Here is a 25,945-nt window from a genome sequence, read left to right on the forward strand (position 1 = left end):
CCCTGTGGTACCCTCATAGAGACTGCCAGAGGTCTGGACAACAGGCCCTCCAATTTGACACACTGAACTCTTTCTGAGAAGTAGTTGGTGAACCAGGCGAGGCAGTAATTTGAGAAACCAAGGCTGTTGAGTCTGCCGATAAGAATGCATTGATTGACAGTCAAAAGCCTTGGCTTGAGGTGCCCCCATGACCAGCTCGGAAACCAGATTGCATAGCGGGGAAGGTACGGTGGGATTCGAAATGGTCGGTGATCTGTTTGTTAACTTGGCTTTCGAAGATTTTAGAAAGGCAGTGTAGGATAGATATAGGTCTGTAACAGTTTGGGTCTAGAGTGTCTCCCCCTTTGAAGAGGGGATGACCACGGCAGCTTTCCAATCTTTAGGGATCTCAGACGATATGAATGAGAAGTGGGTGATTGCTGTCACTGTAGCCAGCTGTCAATCAATCTTCTGTGAATGTGCTCTTCGTATCACTTTGTCAAAGTTCCCCACCCTTTTAGTGTTTCATTTATAATACCTATTTTTGGGATTAAATGTGTTTCAAAACATAGAATATGTGGAAACACCTTAAGCAGTTGGCTGCATAACTTTCTGCACTCCCCTTTCTCACTCAGTAGATTTCCATACACCCAGTTCTAATATGGTTAATATGTCTCAGGATATTTCAACATTTCAAATTAGAACCCAACATCGTAGACTGCAGCTTTAACTGCTATTCCTGTGTAATTTCATATTTATAAAAGATTTATAATTGTAAAGGTTGTATAAGCCTTCATTCACATAATTTGCAGCTGAGTGTGTCTACACTCGTAAGAAGCAGGTACTGTGATATGTGCTGTAGCATTAATGTATGTGTAATGTGAGTACAGGGTCTCCTCCCTGGTCCCACACTATGCAGGGGTGTGGATCTGACTGAATATTTACACCCAGTGATTCATGCCCCCCTGTGTGTTGATCTCTGGGTCATCCTCACATAGTGTACGACAGAGACATCACTGGGACAAAAGAAGAGTTATACTGAAAATAGGGCGAGAGGGATTTCATGACAAGAGGAGGAAATCAGAGGCTAAGATAAGAGTTACATGGAAAAGAAAGAGTGGTTGGGAGAGGGAGTGAAGATTGAAAAGCAGAAACAGAGAGAAATAGATATTTAAAGAAGGAGCCCTGGAGATGTTTTCTGGAGGACGATCTAAGCTCAGCTCACATCTCTCTCTTTTGTACCCATTCTACTCTCCCCCTCCTCCACTCTTTCACACAGATCGGTCATCTCTCTCTTCCTCTCTCGCTCTTACTCTCTCTCCCTCTCCATCTCTCTCTCACTCTCTCTTTTACACACACACACACACACACACACACACACACACACACACACACACACACACACACACACACACACACACACACACACACACACACACACACACACACACACACACACACACACACACACACCCTGAAAGCATGCCAAACTACCAACCTCTCCATGCTACAGTACCTCTCTTCACTCACCCCCTCTCAACCTTTCTCTTTTCCTGTCCCCTCCACTCCCCACGCCATCCCTTCCTCTCTTTCCTCCCTCAATCCATGTACACCTCCTCTTCCTCTGCTTTCCTTTCTTCCTCCCACCATTGGGATCTGTACGGCCAAAACAATGTACAGTGAGACATACTTCTTGTTAATTTAATCTCCCATCCCTCCTCATCCATCTATTTTACCTCCTCCATCTCTGTTATTTTGCTCTCTCATGCTTTCATGCTCTCTCTCTGTCTCTCTCTCTCTCTCTCTCTGTCTTTCTGTCTCTCTCTCTTTCTCTCTGTCTCTCTCTCTCTGTTCCTCTCTTTTGTCTCTGTCTGTTTCTCTCTCTGACACTCACACTCTCTCACACTCTCTCACACTCTCTCACACACACACGTTTCTATTGACTTTTCTGCGCTGTCAAATAGTCACTTGATCAGCTTCTGGCTGGCAGAATGAGCAAAACACATTACCTCTAATGTTGCTAGCTATTCGACATGTGAGTCTGAAAGATGTTGAGATGAATCTTATGAAAGAAATTAAGAGAAAGAGAGAGAAGGATTGAGGAAAATTACACATATATTTTTCTTCAACAAATCTATCTCCATTCCAGCCTCACTAATCTCCCATTCAGCTCACCTGTTTGTCTGGCACAGGCCTGCCAACTCTACTGTAGTCTGTGGCTGAGCTATAATTAACACTGACCTGCTGTCAGCTGCATGGATGGCAACATCTACCTAGGAGAGATTTGGTTGTTGACCCACAACAAGAGTATAGTAAGTTTTATGTAATGAGGGGCAGCACCAACTCCTTAGACTGAGGATGCCAGTGACAACTGTCTCTGTGTTGTTGCATCATGTATTATAGTGTGGAGGGCAGGAGTGATCTCTCTTCTCCACATGCATTGGTCAGTACCCTGGAGAGGGTTGTGTGTTTTTAAAGGTTACACAATGTCCATTTGAGCCCCCCACCCAGCCCACTCTACAGTCAGTTACAGAGGAGCCTCCATGCTTAACATGCGATTCAGCACACACCAACACACACACAAACACGTGTATGCACATAGGGTAAGGTAAGCAAGTTGAAGGGAATTTTCTTTAGTCTACACACTTAGTGAATCATAAAATCATATGTTATTGTGCCCTCTACCCTCACATAGTGAATGTTGTTTTTATGACTGTGGAGGGGGGAGAGGGGGAGAGAGGGGACTTCTGCTGCTACCACCACCACCCCTAGTCCTGCACCTGTTCCCTGCATTCCCCCTCCTCTCTCCCCATGTCTCCTGTCATGTCTGGGCGGTTCAGTGTAGCGTGTGTAATGGCAGTAGAGTGGAATGCTGTTGGGGGCTCTTAATGTACAGCATGTGTTTGACGTGGGCCCTTGTGCCCAGCTCTCCATCTGAACCCACACACCCCATCCAGCAAAGCATAAAACTGCTCTTTCAGAGTACACTGCTTTAGCAGCACAAAGGGACATGGCTGTTCCTCCTGAGAAAAACTGTACGTTGAGACAAAGCTATGTACAAATATTTCAGCTGACCCTGTGTTAGAGGATGGTGGTCAGTGATAGTGAGTATCACGCTACACAGTCTTGTCCACTCAGCATGGGAGTCCATCTGCAAAGTTGTCCTCTCAGTGGGGGGTGAGGTCTGTCAGCAGAGCTTGGAGTGATGGAGTAAGGTTAGACCATGTACTGTAAGATTGAGGGAGAGAATGCATCATACATGGAGGCAGGGAAAAGCACGTTGAAAAGCAAACGGCATCTCTACAGATGTAGGATCTTAATTTCCTCATTCTTTTTGTTGCTGAGAATTTTTCTGCCCAGCAGGAAATTAAAACTTGCAAAGTGTATTTGAGTTTTAAAAAGGCTTCTAAAGTTTGTCATTTCCACTTAGAAATGTCAGAATGGATTTTTTCTTACGAAAAATGCATCAACCCCTACAAAAATGTCCACATAATGAATCACATTTTCTGTTGCTGCAGGACTATTTTCCTGCTGCAGAAAACAGACTCAAATTAAGATCCTACATATGTAATCCCCCATAACATTCACAAATCATCATTTAACATACATGACATAGGTTGTTTAAAGGCCTGCTTCCACATGCATGGCAGGCACACAGGTCAGGAATAGCATATTATCTACTCTTTAGGGAGATACACTGAGTGTACATTAGGAACATTAGGAACACCTGCTCTTTCCATGACATACTGTAGACTGACCAGGCGAATCCAGGTGAAAGCTATGATCCCTTATCGATGCCACTTGTCAGTGTAGATGAAGGGGAGGAGACAGAGCTACAGAAGGATTTTTAAGCCTTCAAATCAAATCTAATCTAATTTTATTTGTCACATACACATGGTTAGCAGATGTTAATGCGAGTGTAGCGAAATGCTTGTGCTTCTAGTTCCGACAATGCAGTAATAACCAACAGGTAATCTAACTAACAATTCCTAATCTACTGTCTTATACACAGTGTAAGGGGATAAAGAATATGTACATAAGGATATATGAATGAGTGATGGTACAGCGCAGCATAGGCAAGATACAGTAGATGGTATCGAGTACAGTATATACATGTGAGATGAGTATGTAAACAAAGTGGCATAGTTAAAGTGGCTAGTGATACATGTATTACATAAGGATGCAGTCGATGATATAGAGTACAGTATATACGTATGCATATGAGATGAATAATGTAGGGTAAGTAACATTATATAAGGTAGCATTGTTTAAAGTGGCTAGTGATATATTTACATAATTTCCCATCAATTCCCATTATTAAAGTGGCTGGAGTTGTGTGTCAGTGTGTTGGCAGCAGCCACTCAATGTTAGTGGTGGCTGTTTAACAGTCTGATGGCCTTGAGATAGAAGCTGTTTTTCAGTCTCTCGGTCCCAGCTTTGATGCACCTGTACTGACCTCGCCTTCTGGATGATAGCGGGGTGAACAGGCAGTGGCTCGGGTGGTAGATGTCCTTGATGATCTTTATGGCCTTCCTGTAACATCGGGTGGTGTAGGTGTCCTGGAGGGCAGGTAGTTTGCCCCCGATGATGCGTTGTGCAGACCTCACTACCCTCTGGAGAGCCTTACGGTTTAGGGCGGAGCAGTTGCCGTACCAGGCGGTGATACAGCCCGCCAGGATGCTCTCGATTGTGCATCTGTAGAAGTTTGTGAGTGCTTTTGGTGACAAGCCAAATTTCTTCAGCCTCCTGAGGTTGAAGAGGCGCTGCTGCGCCTTCTTCACGATGCTGTCTGTGTGAGTGGACCAATTCAGTTTGTCTGTGATGTGTATGCCGAGGAACTTAAAACTTGCTACTCTCTCCACTACTGTTCCATCGATGTGGATAGGGGGTGTTCCCTCTGCTGTTTCCTGAAGTCCACAATCATCTCCTTAGTTTTGTTGACGTTGAGTGTGAGGTTATTTTCCTGACACCACACTCCGAGGGCCCTCACCTCCTCCCTGTAGGCCGTCTCGTCGTTGTTGGTAATCAAGCCTACCACTGTTGTGTCGTCCGCAAACTTGATGATTGAGTTGGAGGCGTGCGTGGCCACGCAGTCGTGGGTGAACAGGGAGTACAGGAGAGGGCTCAGAACGCACCCTTGTGGGGCCCCAGTGTTGAGGATCAGCGGGGAGGAGATGTTGTTACCTACCCTCACCACCTGGGGCGGCCCGTCAGGAAGTCCAGTACCCAGTTGCACAGGGCGGGGTCGAGACCCAGGGTCTCGAGCTTGATGACGAGCTTGGAGGGTACTATGGTGTTGAATGCCGAGCTGTAGTCGATGAACAGCATTCTCACATAGGTATTCCTCTTGTCCAGATGGGTTAGGGCAGTGTGCAGTGTGGTTGAGATTGCATCGTCTGTGGACCTATTTGAGCGGTAAGCAAATTGGAGTGGGTCTAGGGTGTCAGGTAGGGTGGAGGTGATATGGTCCTTGACTAGTCTCTCAAAGCACTTCATGATGACGGAAGTGAGTGCTACGGGGCGGTAGTTGTTTAGCTCAGTTACCTTAGCTTTCTTGGGAACAGGAATGATGGTGGCCCTCTTGAAGCAGGAAGCCTTGAGACATGAATTGTGTATGTGTGCCATTCAGAGGGTGAATGGGCAAGACAAAATATGTAAGTGCCTTTGAACCAGGCAGGTGCCAGGTGTGCCAGTTTGAGTGTGTCAAGAACTGCAGTGCTGCTAGGTTTTTCACTCTCAACCATTTCTCGTGTGTACCAAGGATGGTCCACCACCCAAATAACATCCAGCCAACTTGACACAACTGTGGGAAGCACAACTTGGTGTTAAAATGGGCCAGAATCCCTGTGGAACCCTTTCGACACCTTGTAGAGTCCATGGCCCAACGAATCAAGGCTTTCTGAGGGCAAAAGGAGGTGCGACTCAGTATTAGTAAGGTGTTCCTAATGTTTTGTACATTCAGTGTCAACAGCGTGCCCTTACCAACCCAGTCTTGAGATCTGAGATCTGAGTTCTTGATCAGTATTATAGGGAACATGGATTACAATATTTTTTTAATGAAAGGGACAAAAGAAAAGATTCAGGATTACACCCAAGGATTAGGATTAGGATGTGGAGTTAGGATTATGATAAATGTTTTATCTGGAAGCTTGGGGTGAGAGTGATGGAGTATTCCCTGAGTTTAGTGGCTTAGTCTAAATGGTGTCTTCAAGTACTTTATGTCTTTCTGGTCTGTCCTGAACTTGTAAACACAGATGTACAGCTATGAAATATTCACCAGAGTTAAAACATTTCATGTTAGAGAACAGCTGGGAAAATACGAGTGGAGGAGACGGGGAGAACAATAAACCCTCAGGGGAGACTGAGGGGAGAAAGAGCGAAAGAACGTTTTAGGAGGTGAATCAGGGGTTTGAGAGAGGGGAAGGTAAAGGTTAAGATTTGAGGAAAATTAAGAAAGACAGGACAACAAATGTGACATGTTGAAAGGAAAAGATATACACACAATGTGAAATTCCTAACGTCATACTTAAGCAAGGAGGTGGAACAGTAATTTCAGAAAAGGGCAAAATTGCTTCCTGTCTGTGTCATTTTGAATACTGGTGTTGTGAGGAGGTGTATGACAGGCCAGCCTTTGTTGAAAAGGTGAACAGCAGGGTAACTGTGTTCAGCAGTGTCGGTGTCACGAGTGCTACTCAAACTGTGGTCATTGAAGGTAATGACAATTATCTCCCCCTGTGTTTGAGTGCTAACAATGCAAGATCCCGAGCAAGAAAGTATCTCGCTGCGAGGGATGCAGGTAATTTTGAAACGATTCCACCACAAACAACACATAACAGCGCTAGAACAACACTAAAGTGGGACTAGCGAGCACAATAGCTCCCTGCAAAACATCTGATCAGGAGAACATAGTTGTATAACTGTATAACCACAGTCAGGATGCCTGAGCGAATGTCCACTTGCTGAGGCTCGGAAACAGAATTGTTTCAAATGTATTGCTTTTAAACTATTCAGTCTTATGAAACATGCTTAATAACTTATATTACCTTGAAGGAAATGAAGAGGACAAACTGTTTTAACATCCATCATCACATTAGATCGTCCCTGGCCACGACCCAGAAGTGTGTGACTAAGAATAAAGGAAGAGTGTTCTAGTTGGACGGGTGTTGGGCGCTGCGCTCTGCGGGTGGTCCTCAGCTAGCTCCACGTCAATTAACACTTAATGATCTTAGAATAGAGGAGAAGAGGCGCCTGTCACTCTGCAGTGGGCAAATTCCTCCTCCAGGCGAGAGGAACCATAATTTCCTGTAAAATAAGAGAATTAAAAAACACCATCCTAACTGAACAGGCTGAAATTCCATGTTTGTTTTTTTAAACAGCTCTTACACAATAAGTGCTTTATCATTTTCACAATTTCAGTGTTATTTTGACCTCATAGAGTTGAAATATCAGGTATTTCTTTGAAAAATCTTCTTTTTTTACTATTCTGCCCCTTTTAAAGGATTCTTTTCATACTGGTTGATATTAAAAGGGACCGGCCCACATTGTAAACAGTACTGCCATGTTTCACATTGTGACCATCACAGGTTAGGAATTATGACTGACCAGGGATTGGTTGACATGAGTTCTGACAGCAGCACAGCTGGACCAGTCAGATACAAGCACATTGATGTGCGTGAGAGAGAGATATACTGTAGACAGTGATTGGGTGTGAGAGAGGGAGGAAGAGAGAGACAGAGAGAGAGAGAGAAGCAGAGGGAGGTTGAGGAGGTGTCAGGGTGTAAATAATGTGTCTGAACATCACCAGTCCAACGAATCAGATGAAAGTGAGACTGGCACAAAAAACAACAAACCCACAACTGGATTTGGACAAGAGGCCACCTGAATGGGAATAATGTCCTCACTACTGTACTGTACTGTGTCTTATTGAACGATGTACTGCTAATAACACAATGCCATACATTTTCTCAGATGTCTTTCAAATGCATTACTGTGAGATGGACAGTTCTCAGAATGTAATGATTCAAATCCCTCCCAGATCATGTGTAAAATAATGGAACGGAGAAATGATATGACTCACTCCTAAAATATCTCTGTTCTCTCCAGGCTGTTGGGGATAAACATACACAATGAGAGAATCACATTAGCTTGGAATGTGATAAATCAGGGGCTTTGGGTATCATTATTGATAAGATAATGTTGTATCTGGAATAGCCTACATTATTGCAGATGTGTTACTTAAACATAAACCTACTCCACATACTCATTGTCAGGATAGAACATACAGTTAATTAACAGTATCATTTAATATAACGCCAATTATAAAGTATATGTTTAGCTCTTATGTATCTTTCAGTGATGATGCTGGTCATCATTCGTTCTTCATTACTCTTACAATGATCTCCCTTGATGTCACGTCCTGACCTTAGAGATCTTTTATTCTCTATTTTGGTTAGGTCGGGGTGTGACTACGGTGGGCATTCCAGTTTTTCTATTTCTTTGTTGGCCGGGTATGGTTCCCAATCAGAGGCAGCTGTCTATCGTTGTCTCTGATTGGGGATCATACTTAGGCAGCCTTTTCCCACCTGTTTGGTGTGGGATCTTGTTTGTGTATAGTTGCCTTGAGCACTGCATAGCTTCACATTCATTTCTTTCTTCTTTTTGTTGCCAGTTCACGTTAAATTAAGATGATGAACCCAAACCACGTTGCACCTTGGTCTGATTCTTACAACAACGTTTGTGACACTTGAATCATTCTGAATGAGGACAATATACCTCCACACTTTATGCATTCATAAATCCTGCTGAGAGGAAATTAAATTGCACAATATTGTGAACTCGTCTCTACCGTTATATTCTTCACCATGACAACCGCTCATGGCATAACATGTCTCTCTCTCAAGGGAGGGTAGAGAGTTGAAGACAAAAAATATATAAATATCTGAGTACCCTAGTGTGTGTGTGTGTGTGTGTGTGTGTGTGTGTGTGTGTGTGTGTGTGTGTGTGTGTGTGTGTGTGTGTGTGTGTGTGTGTGTGTGTGTGTGTGTGTGTCGCAGATGTCGGCAGTGTCTATGGTCAGAGGGAGATGGAGCACAGATAATATCCTGGGGGAGTGTGAAGCTGAAACATGTCCCCTCACCCAGCACCATGTCCCTAGATAAGTAGAAGGAAAGGGCTATTACTACCCCTTCACTTCCCTGATAAACGAGGCCATACAGCTACAGATTTATTGTGGGTATTTGAGTTACAAAGTCAGATGCAGCTCCATTGCACCGTACAGTGTATATTCCATGTGAAACAAAAAGTCATGTAAAAGTATATTTTGGTCTATTCAACATGTGGGAAAATATTACATGTAGACACCATTTTCATATATATTTTTTAAACTGTAGGACGACTTGCTATTGAGTTGATATCTCAGTAGTGTATTATTATCTCTGATATCCATGGATCTGCCTATATAAGAAAAACCCTGGAATCAGACTTTGAACATGTCACAGGGGATGTCAGCTCATATAACTGGTTTGGAGGATGCTTATGATCACATTCACACTACTCTTCATACACAGCATCCAAAAATAACCCACTGCTCCTCCGTAGTAGACTCAGGCGCGCCGGCACCGATACCAATGCAAGCACTTCTCCCTCTATCGCTATCTCACACTCTTTTCACCTTCCACACTCCCAGTCTCTCTTTCGCTCTCTGATATTCTTTGTTTTCTCTCTTCATGTTGCTGAAGAATTCTATTTATTCTGTCTTTATTCCATCTTCCTCCTCTCCCCTGTAGATACTCCCTTCTCTCGCTCTCTCTTCCTCCAGCTTTCTCTCTCTCTCTCTCTCTCTCTCTCTCTCTCTCGTACTCCACTCTCTCTCTGTCTCCCGCTGCACTGGTCAGGCTTACAGTAGGTGCTCTCTGCCTCTATTGATCTCTTCACCGGACCTCTCTCTCGCTCCCATCACTCCTATGTCTCTCTCTGTGGATGAGGGGAACCGGGATTTGACTCTCCCTCCTTCCTCTCCTCCGCCACCTCCTCCTCCTCTTCTTGCCTAACGCAGGGATCATGTTCTATTTCCAGCTGGTGATCATGGCAGGGACGGTTCTCCTGGCGTACTACTTTGAGTACACAGACACGTTCCCCGTGCACATCCAGGGCTTCTTCTGCTACGACAAGACGTTCTCCAAGCCCTACCCCGGCCCGGATGAAACCAGCAAGATACCCCCACTGCTGGTCTACTCACTGGTTACAGGCATCCCATGCTTCACGGTAAGACCATGTGGTTAATCCTGTGGGGGGGGAGTGAGAGCATGTGTGGGAAGTGAGAGCATGAGTGCATGTATGTGTGGTATTCCAAGGGGTTGTGTTTGAGTACCTGGATGTGTTTTGCATGTTTACCCGATTCTATGTGTTTGTTTGTGTCTCGGAGGAGAGGGGCTATGGTTCTGTATATTACCATTCATCATTTGTCTGAATGTTGGATCCGGTCTGTCATTTGGTGAGTCAAAGCATCTCCAGTGCATCTCTGCTTTATGACAGACATGGTGAACAGATTGGTGAGCCACGTGGAGCCCCCTCCCTCCATTTCAGAGCCTGTCACAGAAAGGTGTGTGTGTGTGTGTGTGTGTGTGTGTGTGTGTGTGTGTGTGTGTGTGTGTGTGTGTGTGTGTGTGTGTGTGTGTGTGTGTGTGTGTGCGTGCGTGTGTGCGTGCGTGCGTGCGTGCGTGCGTGCGTGCGTGCGTGTGTGTGTGTATGGTCAGCCAGGGAGGAGAGCTCAGGCTTGTGGAGAAAGCTGTGTATGGACAGATATAAATAGAGATTGGGTGAAGATAGTCACACCACATAAAGATGTAATGGAAACAAACAGAGTTGGAGAAACGATTGGCGAGAGAGTGAGAAAACAGAACATGGAAACAGCAACGTTTTAGAGGCTGTGAGGGTGATATGGTCAGTGGGTTTTATTTGAAAGTAATAGACAGAAAGGTCAATTGAATGGAGATGTGAGAAGATGAGACAATAAAGAGAGACAAAGAACCACAGAGATGGTGGATAGAAAAGAGATGGTGATGTGGATGGAAGGGTACCAATGTTGTGGAGCTGTCAGTGTGAGAGATTCAGTGGGCGTAAAACATGGAGCACCTGGCACTGAACAACAAAGCCAAACCTGCTTCCGTGTTTCAGACAACAGACAATACCGGCCTTAGCTGAAAACCACCACAATAAAAGACCACAACAGCTTTAAAGTGCATTAACCAAGATTTGACCTGGGTCAAGCTTCATTTCACTGCATCAGAGCACAGCCAAAACCTGACCTAACCTTAACTGACAGGGGCCAAACACATAACCTGTGGGCAGGCATATTCATGACACCTCCCGTCTATAGTACCTCTGTCATTTTGTTTTTGACTCTAGTCTAGAGGCATCTAATCCCTTTTCCCAACAGCTACAGTACAGTGCACCAGTCAGTCCTTTACCTTTGCTTGTTGGCCAGTGTATTTGGGTCAGAGCCAGTTCTGCAGGGCTAGTAGTTGGCACAATCCTCCTCACTCATCTTCCCAAGGGTCCCCTCTTTCCTAATTAAAGTAGTCAGTTATCCTTTGACATCTCAGCTCTGCATTAGGAGCCAGTCCCCTGCTTAGAGGCCAACAGTATCCACACAGACCAAAGAGGGTTTGGCCACTTTCACGTCTCGTCTGTGACTTTTCAGTTGGCGCTTGTTGATAATTGACCCCTTTCCTCAGAATGCTGCATTATGTATGAAGTACTACTGTATGATGGCCCTGTACAGTGATCCGGTCACAGATCTCATAGCTGTTTTATGTACAACACCGTGTTGGAACTTTGTCCCGAGTGTCTGTGGTGGTCACCAGTCCAGTGGTTTAGACCTAGTATTTGTAGAAATGACATCGTGATGATGTAATGTCAGCATCCAGTGGGCTCTACTAGAAAGGGTTTGTAAGTGATCTAGGAAAAAGTGTGAAAAACAATTGTGAGGGTGGATGATGAATGGGCAGCAGTTGATATCACGCTGAGGTAATGATAGGAACCTCTACACCAGTGTTATCACACTGAGGTAATGACAGGATCCTCTATACCAGTGTTATCACACTGAGGTAATTCATTTAGATTTTTTATTTAACTAGGCAAGTCAGTTATACCTTTTTGGGATGGTGGGCAGCATTTTCACTTTTGGATGAATAGCGTGCCCAGAGTGAACTGCCTTCCACTCTGTTCCAGATGCTAATATATGCATATTATTATTATTGGATAGAAAACACTCTGAAGTTTCTAAAACTGTTTGGATGATGTCTGTGAGTATAACAGAACTCAAATGTCAGGCGAAAACCTGAGAAAAATCCAACCAGGAAGTGGGAAATTTGAGGTTTGTAGTTTTTCAAAGCTTGGCCTACCGAATACACAGTGTCTATGGGGTCAAGTTGCACTTCCTAAGGCTTCCACTAGATGTCAACCGTCTTTAGAAACTTGTTTCAGGCTTCTGCTATAAAGGAGAAGGGAATGGGAGCTGAATGAATCATGCGTCTGGCAGTGTCTCAGGTTCATGACGCGCGGTCCCGACAGAGTTAGCTCTCGTTCCAATGCTTTTCTTCAGACAATGGAATTCTCCGGTTGAGGATTTATGTTAAAAACATCCTAAAGATTGATTCCATACATCGTTTGACTTGTTTCTACAACCTGTAATGGAACTTGTAGAGTTTTCGTCTGGACATAGTGCTTGCGCCTCATGAAGATGGATTACTGGGCTGAACAACAAGAAGTGAACAACAAGTGGCTATTTGGACATAAATGATGGACTTTATGAAACTTTATGGAACAAATCAGCCATTTATTGTCAAACTGGGATTCCTGGGAGTGCCTTCTGTTGAAGATCCTCAAAGGTAAGTGAATATTTATAATGTTATTTCTAACTTCTGTTGACTCCAACATGGCGGATATTTCTTTGGCTGGATTGGGCTCTGAGCGCCATACTCAGATTATGCTTTTTCCGTAAAGTTTAAAAGAAATCTGACACAGAGATTGCATTAAGAAGAAGTCTATCTTTCATTCTGTGAATAACACTTGTATCTTTTATCAATGTTTATTATGAGTATTTCTGCAAAATCACCGGATGTTTTGGAATCAAAACATTACTGCACGTAATGTGCCAATGTAAGCTGAGATTTTTGGATATAAATATGCACATTATCGGAAAAGAAAATACATGTATTGTGTAACATGATGTCCTATGAGTGTCATCTGATGAAAATCATCAAAGGTTAGTGATTGATTTTCTGCTTTTTGTGACTCCTATCTTTGGCTGGAAAAATGTCTGTGTGTTTTTTTGACTTGGCTCTGACCTAACATAATCATATGTTGTGCATTCGCTGTAAAGCCTTTTTGAAATTGGACACGATTGAGATTAACAAGAAGTGTATCTTTCATTTGCTGTATTGGACTTGTTAATGTGTGAAAGTTACATATTTCCCAAAAATATTTTTGAATTCAGCGGAATGTTATCGCTAGTGGAACAAATTCTTATTTTACAATGACTACCTACCCTGGCCAAACCTTACCCTAACGCAAATTACACTGGGCCAATTGTGCACTGCCCTATGGGATTCCCGATGACAGCCAGTTGTGATACATGGGATTGAACCAGGGTCTGTATTGACGCCTCTGGCACTACGGTGCAGTGCCTTAGCCCACTGCTCCGCTCAGGATGACAGTTTGCTCTACACCAGTGTGTTCCAACTCCAACAGTACACATCTTTGCTGTAGCCCTTTGACAAACACATCTCATTCAATTCATCTAGGGCTTGATGATCAATTGACATGTTGAATCAAGTATGCTTGTCCAGGGTTGCAATAAAAATGTGTACTGTTGGGTGTACTGGAGGACCAGGGTTGGGAAACTCTGCTTTACACAGAAGCAGAGCTGAATCCCTGCAGGGAGCCAGACCCCATGGAGTTTACATTCAGCTGGAGTGACGTCATTCTGATGCTGGCTTTTGATTCAATGTTATCTCAAAAACACTGCTTTTGTGTGTGTGTGTGTGTGTGTGTGTGTGTGTGTGTGTGTGTGTGTGTGTGTGTGTGTGTGTGTGTGTGTGTGTGTGTGTGTGTGTGTGTGTGTGTGTGTGTGTGTGTGTCAACTGAATTATTCCAGAAAAACAAGTGAACTTTAAAAAGACAGCTACATTTATTTATATATTAATGCATTCCATCCAGTAGGATACTGTGGGCTTTTACCCCAAGGCTGTTGCTGCATTTACAGTTACTGTGGCCCCCGCTCCACACACAGATCGTCGCACACATGCAAGCAAGTGCATGCACACACACTTGAGTTTGGTTTATTTGTAGGGAATCTTAGAAGTAGGTCTGAGGCTTAATTACATTTTACATTTTCGTCAATTGGCAACTTATAGTTAGTGCATTCATCTTAAGATAGATAGGTGGGACTATCACAGGCATAAAAATTAACACTTTCCTCAATAACGTAGCTATTTGTAGAGTCAGAGCTAGAAAGGCGGGGTTAACTGCTGTTTATGTTTTTTATTTAGTTTTTTGGGGGGGCAGGGTCGAGGTGAGGAGGATGATTATTTAAGAAAATGTTTGAAGAGGCAATGTTTCGAATGTTTTCGAAAGATGTGCAGGGACTCTGCTGTCCGAGCTTCATGGGAAAGCTGGTTCCACCATTGGGGTGCCAGGACAGAGAAGAGCTTGGACTGGGCTGAGCGGGAGCTGCCCCCCGTAGGGGATGGGAGGGCCAAGAGACCTGAGGTGGCTTGGATTGGGGTGTAGGGTTTGAGCACAGCCTAACGGTAGGGAGGGGCAGTTCCTCTTGCTGGTCCGTGGGTAAGTACCATGGTCTTGTAGGGGATGCGAGCTATGACTGGAAGCCAGTGGCGTGTGCGGAGGAGTGGGCTGACCTGAGAGAGCATGTCTTATAGTAGATTCTATCTGACAGTTGATGAGTGTGTGTATGTGTGTGTCCACATTGTCATGCAGAGATGTAGTGAGACCTAACGCATCATCCCCAAGAGTCCTTTATCAATTTCCCCCATCAAAATTTCTGCCTAGATAAAGAGATGGATCCTCTGCTTAACCTACCCTCCCACTTCAGCCTTAATGGACTACCACTTGGCCTACCAAACCTGCTCACCAGAGAATACTTTTCCAGCATGTACTGTATTGTAGGCCTATCAGAGAAATACTGAATCTGGGGTGAATCCCAATACTCTACCGTGGCAAATCATCCTCTTCTACTCCAACAGTTATCTGAGAGGACAGAACAGATGGAAATGATGTGCTTAGTGCCATTGAGGAGAGGCTGAATCTAACAGGAACCTGAGGAATTCACACTAGCAGTCCTTGGTTTTGCCAGCAAATAGGCTCATGCCATTGCACGTCTGCCCATCCAGTCTCTTCATATCAGGAAAGGGTAATGGGGATGACAGGTAGCCCTAATGGAAGAGAAGCGAGAGTTTTGGGACTAATCCGTTTGTGTTTAAAATAGACTAGAGCAGGGATAGTCAACTAGATTCAGCCACGGGCAAAGCTTTTTTCTTGAGTGGATGGTCGTGGGGTTGGAACATAATTACAAATCGTTTTTAGACTACAAACAGAATTCATATTTGACTAAAACATAATCATTTCAAACCTTACTTACATGTTTATACGATCACGTGCCTCTCTGTTATTCTTGGGAATACTTGGAACAGATTTCCAAAATTAAAATCACTTGGAGCTGATTTCCTGGTGTTTATACAGTATTTTATGTCCAACAATGAAAATGATAAATAATACAAATTTAATTAAAAAACATACTTTTTATTTGTCAGAAAATGGCCCAAATTGGCACAGGCTTGCCAGTTGGGGAAACCTGGATAAGAGTTACCAGTTACCATTACCGTGTCATTTCTTATCTATACCCTTACTTTAGTGACATCAAAGTAATAAGGGATCGTGTAAGTAAGATGTCATCTAAGATTAGTGTCTCTTCACAGTTAGCCTTTAGAAATGGAGGTAGATGCCAGCTCTATCGGTGAGCTATAGAACTGCTTGTTCAGTACAGTTCCATCAGGCCAAGTCGAAGTGAGATCTCATGCACATGATCCAACTGGCAGACAGTAAAGTTGGAAGGAGAGGAAGACCAAAATGCAGCGTGGTAAGTGTTCGTCATATTTTAATAAAAAAAACTGAACTCTACACAAAATAACAACGAAGAGAAAACGAGACAGTTCTGCCAGGTGAACAGACACTAAACAGAAATTAAACACCCACAACCAAAATGGGGAAAACAGGCTACCTAAGTATGATTCTCAATCAGAGACAACGAATGACACCTGCCTCTGATTGAGAACCATACTCGGCCAAACAGATAGAAATAAAAAATAGAAAAAAGAACAGACTACCCACCCCAACTCACGCCCTGACCAACCTAACACAAAGACATAAAAAAGGAACTAAGGTCAGGACATGACACTGGAGATCTGGTGCATACCACTCACACCTCTCCCTTAGGCTCAATGCCCACATTTGCCCGGACGCACTGCACCCTCCCAGCACCCCGGAGACACAGCACACAGAGCTGGCGCAGGATACCCTGGGCCGAAACGACGTACCGGAGACCAGACACGCTGAGCCGGCACAACAAGAAGATGTTTTCTCTCCTGCGTCTCCCTGCTGCTCAGAGGCTGGGAGGGGTGGCGGTGGGGTAGATCAGCTTTAATATTGCAGATAGACTGTGGCTTCCATCAATGTAATTGTCTGCATAATTTCCAATCCCCCATATATATTTTTTGTAAATATATACACTACCGTTAAAAAGTTTGGGGTCACTTAGAAATGTCCTTGTTTTTGAAAGAAAAGCACATTTTTTGTCCATTAAAATAACATCAAATTTATCAGAAATACAGTGTAGACATTGTTAATGTTATAAATGACTATTGTAGGTGTACAGAGGCCCATTATCAGCAACCATCACTCCTGTGTTCCAATAGCACGTGGTGTTAGTTAATCCAAGTTTATCAATTTAAAGGGCTAATTGTTCATTAGAAAACCCCTTTCAAATTATGTTAGCACAGCTAAAAACTGTTGTTCTGATTAAAGAAGCAATAAAACTGGCCTTCTATAGACTAATTGAGTATCTGGAGCATCAGCATTTGTGGGTTTGATTACAGGCTCAAAATGGCCAGAAACAAAGAACATTCTTCTGAAACTCGTCAGTATATTCTTGTTCTGAGAAATGAAGGCTATTCCATGCGAGAAATTGCCAAAAGACTGAAGATCTTTTACAACGCTGTGTACTACTCCCTTCACAGAACAGCGCAAACTGGCACTAACCAGAATAGAAAGAGGAGTGGGAGGCCCCGGTGCACAACTGAGCATGAGGACAAGTACATTAGAGTGTCTAGTTTGAGAAACAGACACCTCATAAGTCCTCAACTGGCAGCTTCATTAAATAGTACCCGCAAAACACCAGTCTCAACGTCAACATTGAAGAGGCGACTCCAGGATGCTGGCCGTCTAGGCAGAGTTGCAAAGAAAAAGCCATATCTCAGACTGGCCAATAAAAAGAAAAGATTGAGATGGGCAAAATAACAGAGACACTGGACAGAGGAACTCTGCCTAGAAGTCCAGCATCCCGGAGTCGCCTCTTCGCTGTTGACGATGAGACTGGTGTTTTTCCACATTAAGTTACCTTATAGCCTTAATCTAAAATTGTTTTTTTTAATCCTCAGCAATCTACACACAATACCCCATAATGACAAATCGAAAACAGGTTTATACATTTTTGCAAATATATTAAAAGCAAAAAAACGTGTTTACATAAGTATTCAGACCCTTTGCTATGAGCTCATGTGCATCCTGTTTGCATTGAACATCCTTGAGATGTTTCTACAACTTGATTGGAGTCCACCTGTGGTAAATTCAATTGTTTGGACATGATTTGGAAAGGCACACACCTGTCTATATAAGGTCCCACAGTTGACAGTTCATGTCAGAGCAAAAACCAAGCCATGAGGTTGAAGGTATTGTCCGTAGAGCTCCGAGACCGGATTGCATCGAAGCACAGATCTGGGAAAGGGTACCAAAAAATGTCTGCAGCCTTGAAGATCCCCAAGAACACAGTGGCCTCCATCGTTCTTAAATGGAAGAAGTTTGGAACCACCAAGACTCTTCCAAGAGCTGGCCGCCCGGCCAAATTGAGCAATCGGGGAGAAGTGACCAAGAACCTGATGGTCAGTCTGACAGAGCTCTGGAGTTCCTTTGTGGAGATGGGAGAACCTTCCAGAAGGACAACCATCTTCTGCAGCACTCCACCAATCAGGCCTTTATAGTAGAGTGGTTAGGCGGAAGCACTCCTCAGTAAAATACACATGACAGTCCGCTTGGAGTTTGCCAAAAGGCACATAAAGACTTTCAGAACATGAGAAACAAGAATCTTTGGCCTTAATGCCAAGCGTTACGTCTGGAGGAAACCTGGCACCATCCCTACGGTGAAGCATGGTGGTTGCAGCATCATGCTGTGGGGATGTTTTTCAACAGCAGGGACTGGGAGACTAGTCAGGATCGAGGCAAAGATTAACATAGAAAAGTACAGAGCGATCCTTGATGAAAACCTGTTCCAGAGTGCTATGGACCTCAGACTGAGGATTAAGGTTCACCTTCCAACAGGACAACGACCCTAAGAATACAGCCAAGACAACGCAGGAGTGGCTTTGGGATGAGTATCTGAATGTCCTTGAGTGGCCCAGCCAGAGCCCGGACTTGAACCCGATCGAACATCTCCGGAGAGTCCTGAAAATAGCTGTGCAGTAACTCTCCCCATCCAACCTGACAGAGCTTGAGAGGATCTACAGAGAAGAATGGGAGAAACTCCCCAAATACAGGTGTGCTAAGCTTGTAGCGCCATACCCAAGAAGACTCTATGCTGTAATCACTACCAAAGGTGCTTCAACAAAGTACTGAGTAAAGGGTCTGAATTCTTATGTAAATGTGATAAAAAATAAATAATCATGCATTAACAAATGTCTAAAAACCTACCTTTTCTTTGTGAAAATGGGGTATCAAGCAATTTGATCCATTTTAGAATAAGTCTGTAACGTAACAAAAAGAGAAAGGGTCGGAATACTTTCCGAAGGCATTGTATATGCATTTTACAGACACTGTATATTTTACAATAGTTTTTTTGTTTGTTTTTAGTACCATCCTTCAGCTATCCATCCACCTATCTCTGAACACCATACAGTTTTGATATTTCTATTTGCCACATATTTTTCCATTGTGCTGTTTCACAAAAATTCTGACCCTTTCTATTCTCATAGTTTCTACAGGTAGTAAATTAAAGATCAACATTTTTAGAGTATTACTATATTGATCTACTGACTATGACTTTTAAATCACCCAGCAGTGCTATTTGCAGAGTTAGCTCCAGGTATTGCAATTAATCAGCCATTTCTGAACCTGCAAGGCCGTCATACCTCTATTATGTCAGAAAAATAAATGATATAAATGATAAATAATTCTGTCCTGGTTAAAAACAAGGTGTTATCCAATAAAATGCAAATAAAATGTCCATTATCCTCACCCACGTGGAAATTCTATATGAGTAATTCTATAAGAATTATTTGACTACCTTTTAATCATAGTGATACATACTGAAATTTGGATTTTGGGTCCAGAAAGTAAGAAAGACAGAAAGGATCAAATGAAAGACAACTGGAGTGTAAATGAGCGCACACACACACACACACACACACACAGAGATGCAGATGGCAGGGTGGTCTCCAGGGGGACGTGTTGGCTGTGTCTCTTCTCTGCCATGGGAACATATGTGTCTAGAAAGAGTCACTGTTGTCGCTTTGGCCGCTGTGACCTGCTTCAGGGAAGGACGAGGTGAAGGAGTGGTGTCGATGGGGAGGAGGGGTTAAGAGAGGGGTGCAGAGGAGGAGGAGAATGTAAGGTAGGGGTGCAGAGGAGGAGGAGAATGTAAGGGAGGGTGCAGAGGAGGAGGATGAGAATGTAAGGGAGGGGTGCAGAGGAGGAGGAGAATGTAAGGGAGGGTGCAGAGGAGGAGGTGCAGAGGGGTGCAGAGGAGGAGGAGAATGTAAGGGAGGGGCAGAGCAGAGGAGGGAGGAGAATGTAAGGGAGGGTGCAGAGGAGGAGGAGAATGTAAGGGAGGGTGCAGAGGAGGAGGAGGAGAATGTAAGGGAGGGGTGCAGAGGAGGAGGAGAATGTAAGGGAGGGGTGCAGAGGAGGAGGAGAATGTAAGGGAGGGGTGCAGAGGAGGAGGAGAATGTAAGGGAGGGGTGCAGAGGAGGAGGAGAATGTAAGGGAGGGGTGCAGAGGAGGAGGAGAATGTAAGGGAGGGGTGCAGAGGAGGAGGAGAATGTAAGGGAGGGGTGCAGGGAGGGTGCAGAGGAGGAGGAGAATGTAAGGGAGGGGTGCAGAGGAGGAGGAGAATGTAAGGGGTGCAGGGGGAGGAGAATGTGGGAGGGGTGCAGGGAGGAGGAGAATGTAAGGGAGGGGTGCAGAGGAGGAGGAGAATGTAAGGGAGGGGGGGTGCAGAGGAGGAGGAGAATGTAAGGGAGGGGTGCAGGAGGAGGAGGAGAATGTAAGGGAGGGGTGCAGAGGAGGAGGAGAATGTGCAGAGGAGGAGGAGAATGTAAGGGTGCAGGGAGGAGGAGGAGGGGTGCAGAGGAGGAGGAGAATGTAAGGGAGGGGTGCAGAGGAGGAGGAGAATGTAAGGGAGGGGTGCAGAGGAGGAGGAGAATGTAAGGGAGGGGTGCAGAGGAGGAGGAGAATGTGCAGAGGAGGTAGAGGGGTGCAGAGGAGGAGGAGAATGTAAGGGGGTGCAGGGAGTGCAGAGGAGGAGGAGAATGTAAGGGAGGGGGAGGAGAATGCAGAGGAGGAGGAGAATGTAAGGGAGGGTGCAGAGGAGGAGGAGAATGTAAGGGAGGGGTGCAGAGGAGGAGGAGAATGTAAGGGAGGGTGCAGAGGAGGAGGAGAATGTAAGGGAGGGGTGCATAGGAGGAGGAAAGCGAGCGGTGTGGAGGGGGCAAGAGACGGGTGCAGAGGGGGTAAATGAGGAGTGCCAAGGGTGAAATGACAAATTGAGAAATGTGAGAAGAGTATCAGATGATGAAATACAGGGAGGGGATAGAGAAATATTGAGTGTGGAGGCACAGAAAGAGATGGTGGGAGAGTAGGACTTTCCTTGATCTCCCTAAGAGATAAACACAAACATTAAGAAAGACAAACATTAAGAAAAAGAGAGGTTGTCGCCTATTATTTTTAGGAGAATGACCGTGTCTAGTTTAACCACTGTGAAGTGGTTACCATGGTAATACCCAGCTTTCAGAGTGGTGCTATATCTGTTTGGTATCCGTGCAGCAGGCCAATTTACAAGCAGCTTCACAGTCCCGCTCAGCCTCAACACAATCACAAGGATTATATGACTGACCACATTGATAATCACTTTACTGAGCGATACACTGATCGCACCATCAAATGATTCACTCCATCACTTTTTCGCTTCTTTCTATCTCTTTTCTGATCTGGTTCTCTTGCTCTCTACTGTTTCTCTCTCTTTGGCTCTTGCTCTCTACTGTTTCTCTCTCTTTGGCTCTTGCTCTCTTTATTTGCATTACTTTCTCTCTGAGAGTGGGTATAGGTTGTGTATAATTTATGGTATAGTGTATGTATAGTTTATATATATTTTATGGTATAGTTTGTATATAGTTTATGGTATAGATTATGGTGTAGTGTATGTATAGGTTATGTATAGTTTATGGTTTAGTTTATAGTATAGCTTATGGTATAGTTTATGGTATAGTGTATGTATAGTTTATGGTTTAGTTTATAGTATAGTTTAGGGTATAGTTTATGGTATAGTTTATGGTATAGTTTATGGTTTAGTTTATGGTATAGTGAATAGTATAATTATAGTATAGTTTATGTATAGTTTATAGTACAGTGTATGGTATAGTTTATAGTTCATGGTACATTTTATAGTATAGTTTATAGTATAGTTTATAGCATAGTTTATAGTATAGTTTATGGTATAGTTTATGGTATATTTTATAGTATAGTTTATGGTATAGTGAATAGTATAGTTTATGTAGAGTTTATGGCAGAGTTTTGCCTCTATCAGCTCCATGTAGCATTAGCTTGGTTCTCCTGAGAAGGTTTCTTTACTGACCTGATTGGCCATGGATAGTCTACATATACCTGCATGTAAAGTAATACTGTATGTGTGTATAATGTACATATGTGTATGATATAAGCAGATTATGCAGTATCTAGTATCTAGTTGTACTGTATGTGACAGCTGAAGACATACACCCGCTTGTGCAATGTGATTAGAGTGAACTCGTCAGTCACAGCTCCACAGCACGGATGACTGATCCCTTTACGCTCAGGCAGAAAGCAGAGACACCTCAGTGGTCCTGGCAGAGGGACATGCTTCACTTAACACCCCAGAGACCAGTTAGCAGCATCATCCAATTCTGTTTTACTCACTCATCCTCACTCTCTTCAGCTTCTGCTCTCCTTCTCTCGGTTCCTTCCTCTTCATTTCACTCCTCTCTTTTGCCTCTCTCCCTGCATCTCTGTACTTTTCACACTAAAGACAGACTCTGTTCCTCATCTGCAGCTGTGGCTTAGCTGTTTGGCTGGCGACAGGGAATTTCGAGGGATTTAACAGAGGAGATTTTGGGAAAAGAGAGCATGTAATGAAAGAGTTAAAGAATGGAGGGGAAGGACAACGAGAGAAAGGGAGAGAGAAATCCTAACCTACTCTCCCTGTTGGGGACTGGGAGGGAAAATCTATAAAGGTTGACTGACATAGAAAAAGACATGAGGGAGGAAGGAGTGGGTAAGAGAAGAGTGATATAACACAAGACTAAAGGGTTATGGTTGGTAAAGACTATAGAAATCACAGCATTAGAACATAGTAAACCGAAAACAACCAGAATGATTAACCATACATGTCAACCATAGAAACAGTAAAGTTCAGCTGTTTACACTGAAATAAGTGCGTTGAAAACAGTTTTCAATTTTCCCTTCATATCAGAGAGATATATCAATGTCCATGAAGTGCACTCACACATTAGTTAATTGGTGTGTGTGTGCGTGCGTGCGTGCGTTCGTGAATGCACGCGCGTATACAGATTTCATTCAACCGCGATAGTGCTTGTTCTCTCTTGTAACGGTTCATGTTGAACAAATGGTTTTAACAATCCCCAGCCTGGCCAGCTGTTCCTACCCTCCGTGGAGATGTGGTACAGCCTGGATCCTCTTCATATTAACATGATACTGTATACACTATACAATCCCAGGCACTACTGTATGTACTAGATGGGATCTAACTCCAAGTCGCCAAGGCCCTTAACACTTCCTTTACGTACCATTCATAGTGTTGTAGGCTGTAGCTTATTCTCTCAGCACCAGAGGATAATCAACTCAATCCGCTGTGACATGTACACTACATGGTAGACCTATCTAAAGCCCAGTGTATGTTGAGGTGATTCAGGTCAGATTCCACTGTAGGTGATGACACACACAATAGCAGTAGAGGTGGTGTACCATGTACCATAATGCATCTGTTCATGGGATTGGAATTGTCAGCCTTCCATTTCCCCACACACTCATCTTAACAGAGTCAGCTGTTGGACCAGAGCGGTGTGTGTCGGTTCGCTGAGCATCCGTAGCCCCGTGTGTGTGTGTGTGTGTGTGTGTGTGTGTGTGTGTGTGTGTGTGTGTGTGTGTGTGTGTGTGTGTGTGTGTGTGTGTGTGTGTGTGTGTGTGTGTGTGTGTGTGTGTGTGTGTGTGTGTGTGTGTGTGTGTGTGTGTGTGTGTGTGTGTGTCTGAGGAACAATGGTTCTGCTCCAGTGCTGTGTTGTTGTCAGGAGGCTGCTGCTGTTCTTGTCACTCTCGGTTTTATTGCCTGTGTTTATCTGGGATCTAACAGGCCTCTTGGAATTAGCCTCAGATGATTACCTAAGGCTGTTATCTCCCTGCCTCTTCTCCTCCTTATCTTCTTTCTGCCTCTTCTCCCTGTCTTCATATCTCCTTCCCCCTCTTTCCCACATGATGAGAACTGATTCCCAACTTGTTTTGGAGAAGACACATATTTTGATATGCACAGTAAAGATATTTACCCAGTTGCTTACACACAAACACAAACTGACTCCTCCAACTTGCTCTAACACTGGCAGAAATGTTTACACACACATACACACAGACACACGCACACACAGACACACACACACACACACACACACACACACACACACACACACACACACACACACACACACACACACACACACACACACACACACACACACACTCACACACACACTCACACACACTCACACACACACACACACACACACACACACACACACACACACACACACACACACACACACACACACACACACACACACACACACCCCAACAGTGTCAGGGTCCAGTTCATTCCACTTATTCAGAGCTTTTGTCTGATTCAGTGACAGACGAGGGTGTAGTGCAGGATACTGCCTGTCTGCAGTAGGTTGAGGTTAAACATTTTGTTTAATTCCAGTCAATTTAGGAAGTATAATGAAATTCACATTTCAATTCCAATTCCCTTCAATGCTTTTCAATGGGGTGGCAGCGTAGCCTAGTGGTCAGAGTGTTGGACTAGTAACCGAAAGGTTGCAAGTTCAAATCCCCAAGCTGACCATATACAAATCTGTTATTCTGCCCCTGAACAAGGCAGTTAACCCACTGTTCCTAGGCTGTTATTGAAAATAAGCTTGTCATTGAAAATAAATAAAATGCTTTTCAATTTGTTATAATTTGGTTTACTTAATTAACTGGGACTGAAATGTAATTGACCCCAACCCTCCTGTGTGTTTTCCAGTTAACAAGTTAACCCACTGTTTCTAGGCCGTAAAAATAAAATGTTTTTGCCTAGTTTGGAATTTTCAGTTTGGAATTGGAAATAGAATTTGGTTTACTTCCTGAATTGACTGGGATTGAAATGCAATTGACCCCAACCCTCCTATGTGTTTTCCACTCTCTCTCTCCTTTCCTCCTCAGAGGTGTGGTGGAGTGGGTCTAATAACATTGCGAACAAACACTTACTGTAGAGTTCCCTGCTTCACATCAGTCAACTGGTGCTGTGTAGAAACAGAATTGTTACGTGATTGTGTTGTAGACAGCACATTGACTGTCGTACTTAACTTCCTTGACGTTAAACACAAACACTCCAGCAATGTTACCTTGACTCCTTAAGAGAGCAGTAAGAATAGAGACACGCAGCAGAGCGAGCTCCAGCGTTATGGAGGGGATTGTTTAAAAGACGTCAGTTGAAATAATGTGCAACATGATTCACCATGCCGACAGGGTCCAGGCATATCCGTGAATAATTAATTGCTACAGTTTGCTCTCTCTCTCTTTCCCTCTTCCCTCTCTTTCTGTGTCCCTCTCCCTTCACTCGCACCCTCTCCATCTCGACACGCACTTCTATCTCCCTCTCTGTACTGATTGTATCTCCAAAGTGTTTTCATCTGCTCCAATTCTGGAGGATGCAGCTATTAACAGTGGTGAAAGAGGGATGGTTGTACAGTATTGACTATGTGATATGCTTCCGAACAGGATCACCACCCTACTGCTGAACAGCTTTTAGCAGACTGAGAATCAGTGTTTCAGAGTACTGATCCATGCAGGAGTAGGATGGGATGAAGCCCAGTACCTCACTTCCCTAACACATGCTAACAGATTTACTGTGTGGACATATGTTTGTCAGTCAGCGGTGCTCTCTGCAACCTCTAGTTTGTGTTGATCATCTCCTTCCAATTTGAAGTCATGGTTCATATTAGAGTTAGTTTAATGTTGCTATGGAACCATTAGTCGCTATGATGTATGTTTCCCTAATGGAGGGGGAGTGCGATTGGGCACGCACATAGGAACACAGAGC

At 44.0% G+C, this 25,945-nt stretch overlaps 1 protein-coding gene across 5 annotated transcripts in view; it reads left to right on the forward strand.

Moving 5' to 3' along the window:
- Positions 1 to 25,945, forward strand: part of LOC135555494 (phospholipid phosphatase-related protein type 5-like) — a 50,137-nt gene that overhangs the window by 13,399 nt on the left and 10,793 nt on the right. For 3 of the 5 annotated variants that reach the window (XM_064987976.1, XM_064987973.1, XM_064987975.1), the window contains exon 3: positions 10,054 to 10,242. In XM_064987976.1, the coding sequence (XP_064844048.1) occupies positions 10,054 to 10,242 (189 nt within the window). Of the gene's footprint in view, positions 1 to 9,912; positions 10,243 to 25,945 lie in introns of those variants that run through there. The other 2 variants (XM_064987977.1, XM_064987978.1) reach the window with 1 other exon arrangement.

Source organism: Oncorhynchus masou, chromosome 15 (genome assembly GCF_036934945.1).
Source record: "Oncorhynchus masou masou isolate Uvic2021 chromosome 15, UVic_Omas_1.1, whole genome shotgun sequence".
Classification (NCBI taxonomy): domain Eukaryota; kingdom Metazoa; phylum Chordata; class Actinopteri; order Salmoniformes; family Salmonidae; genus Oncorhynchus; species Oncorhynchus masou.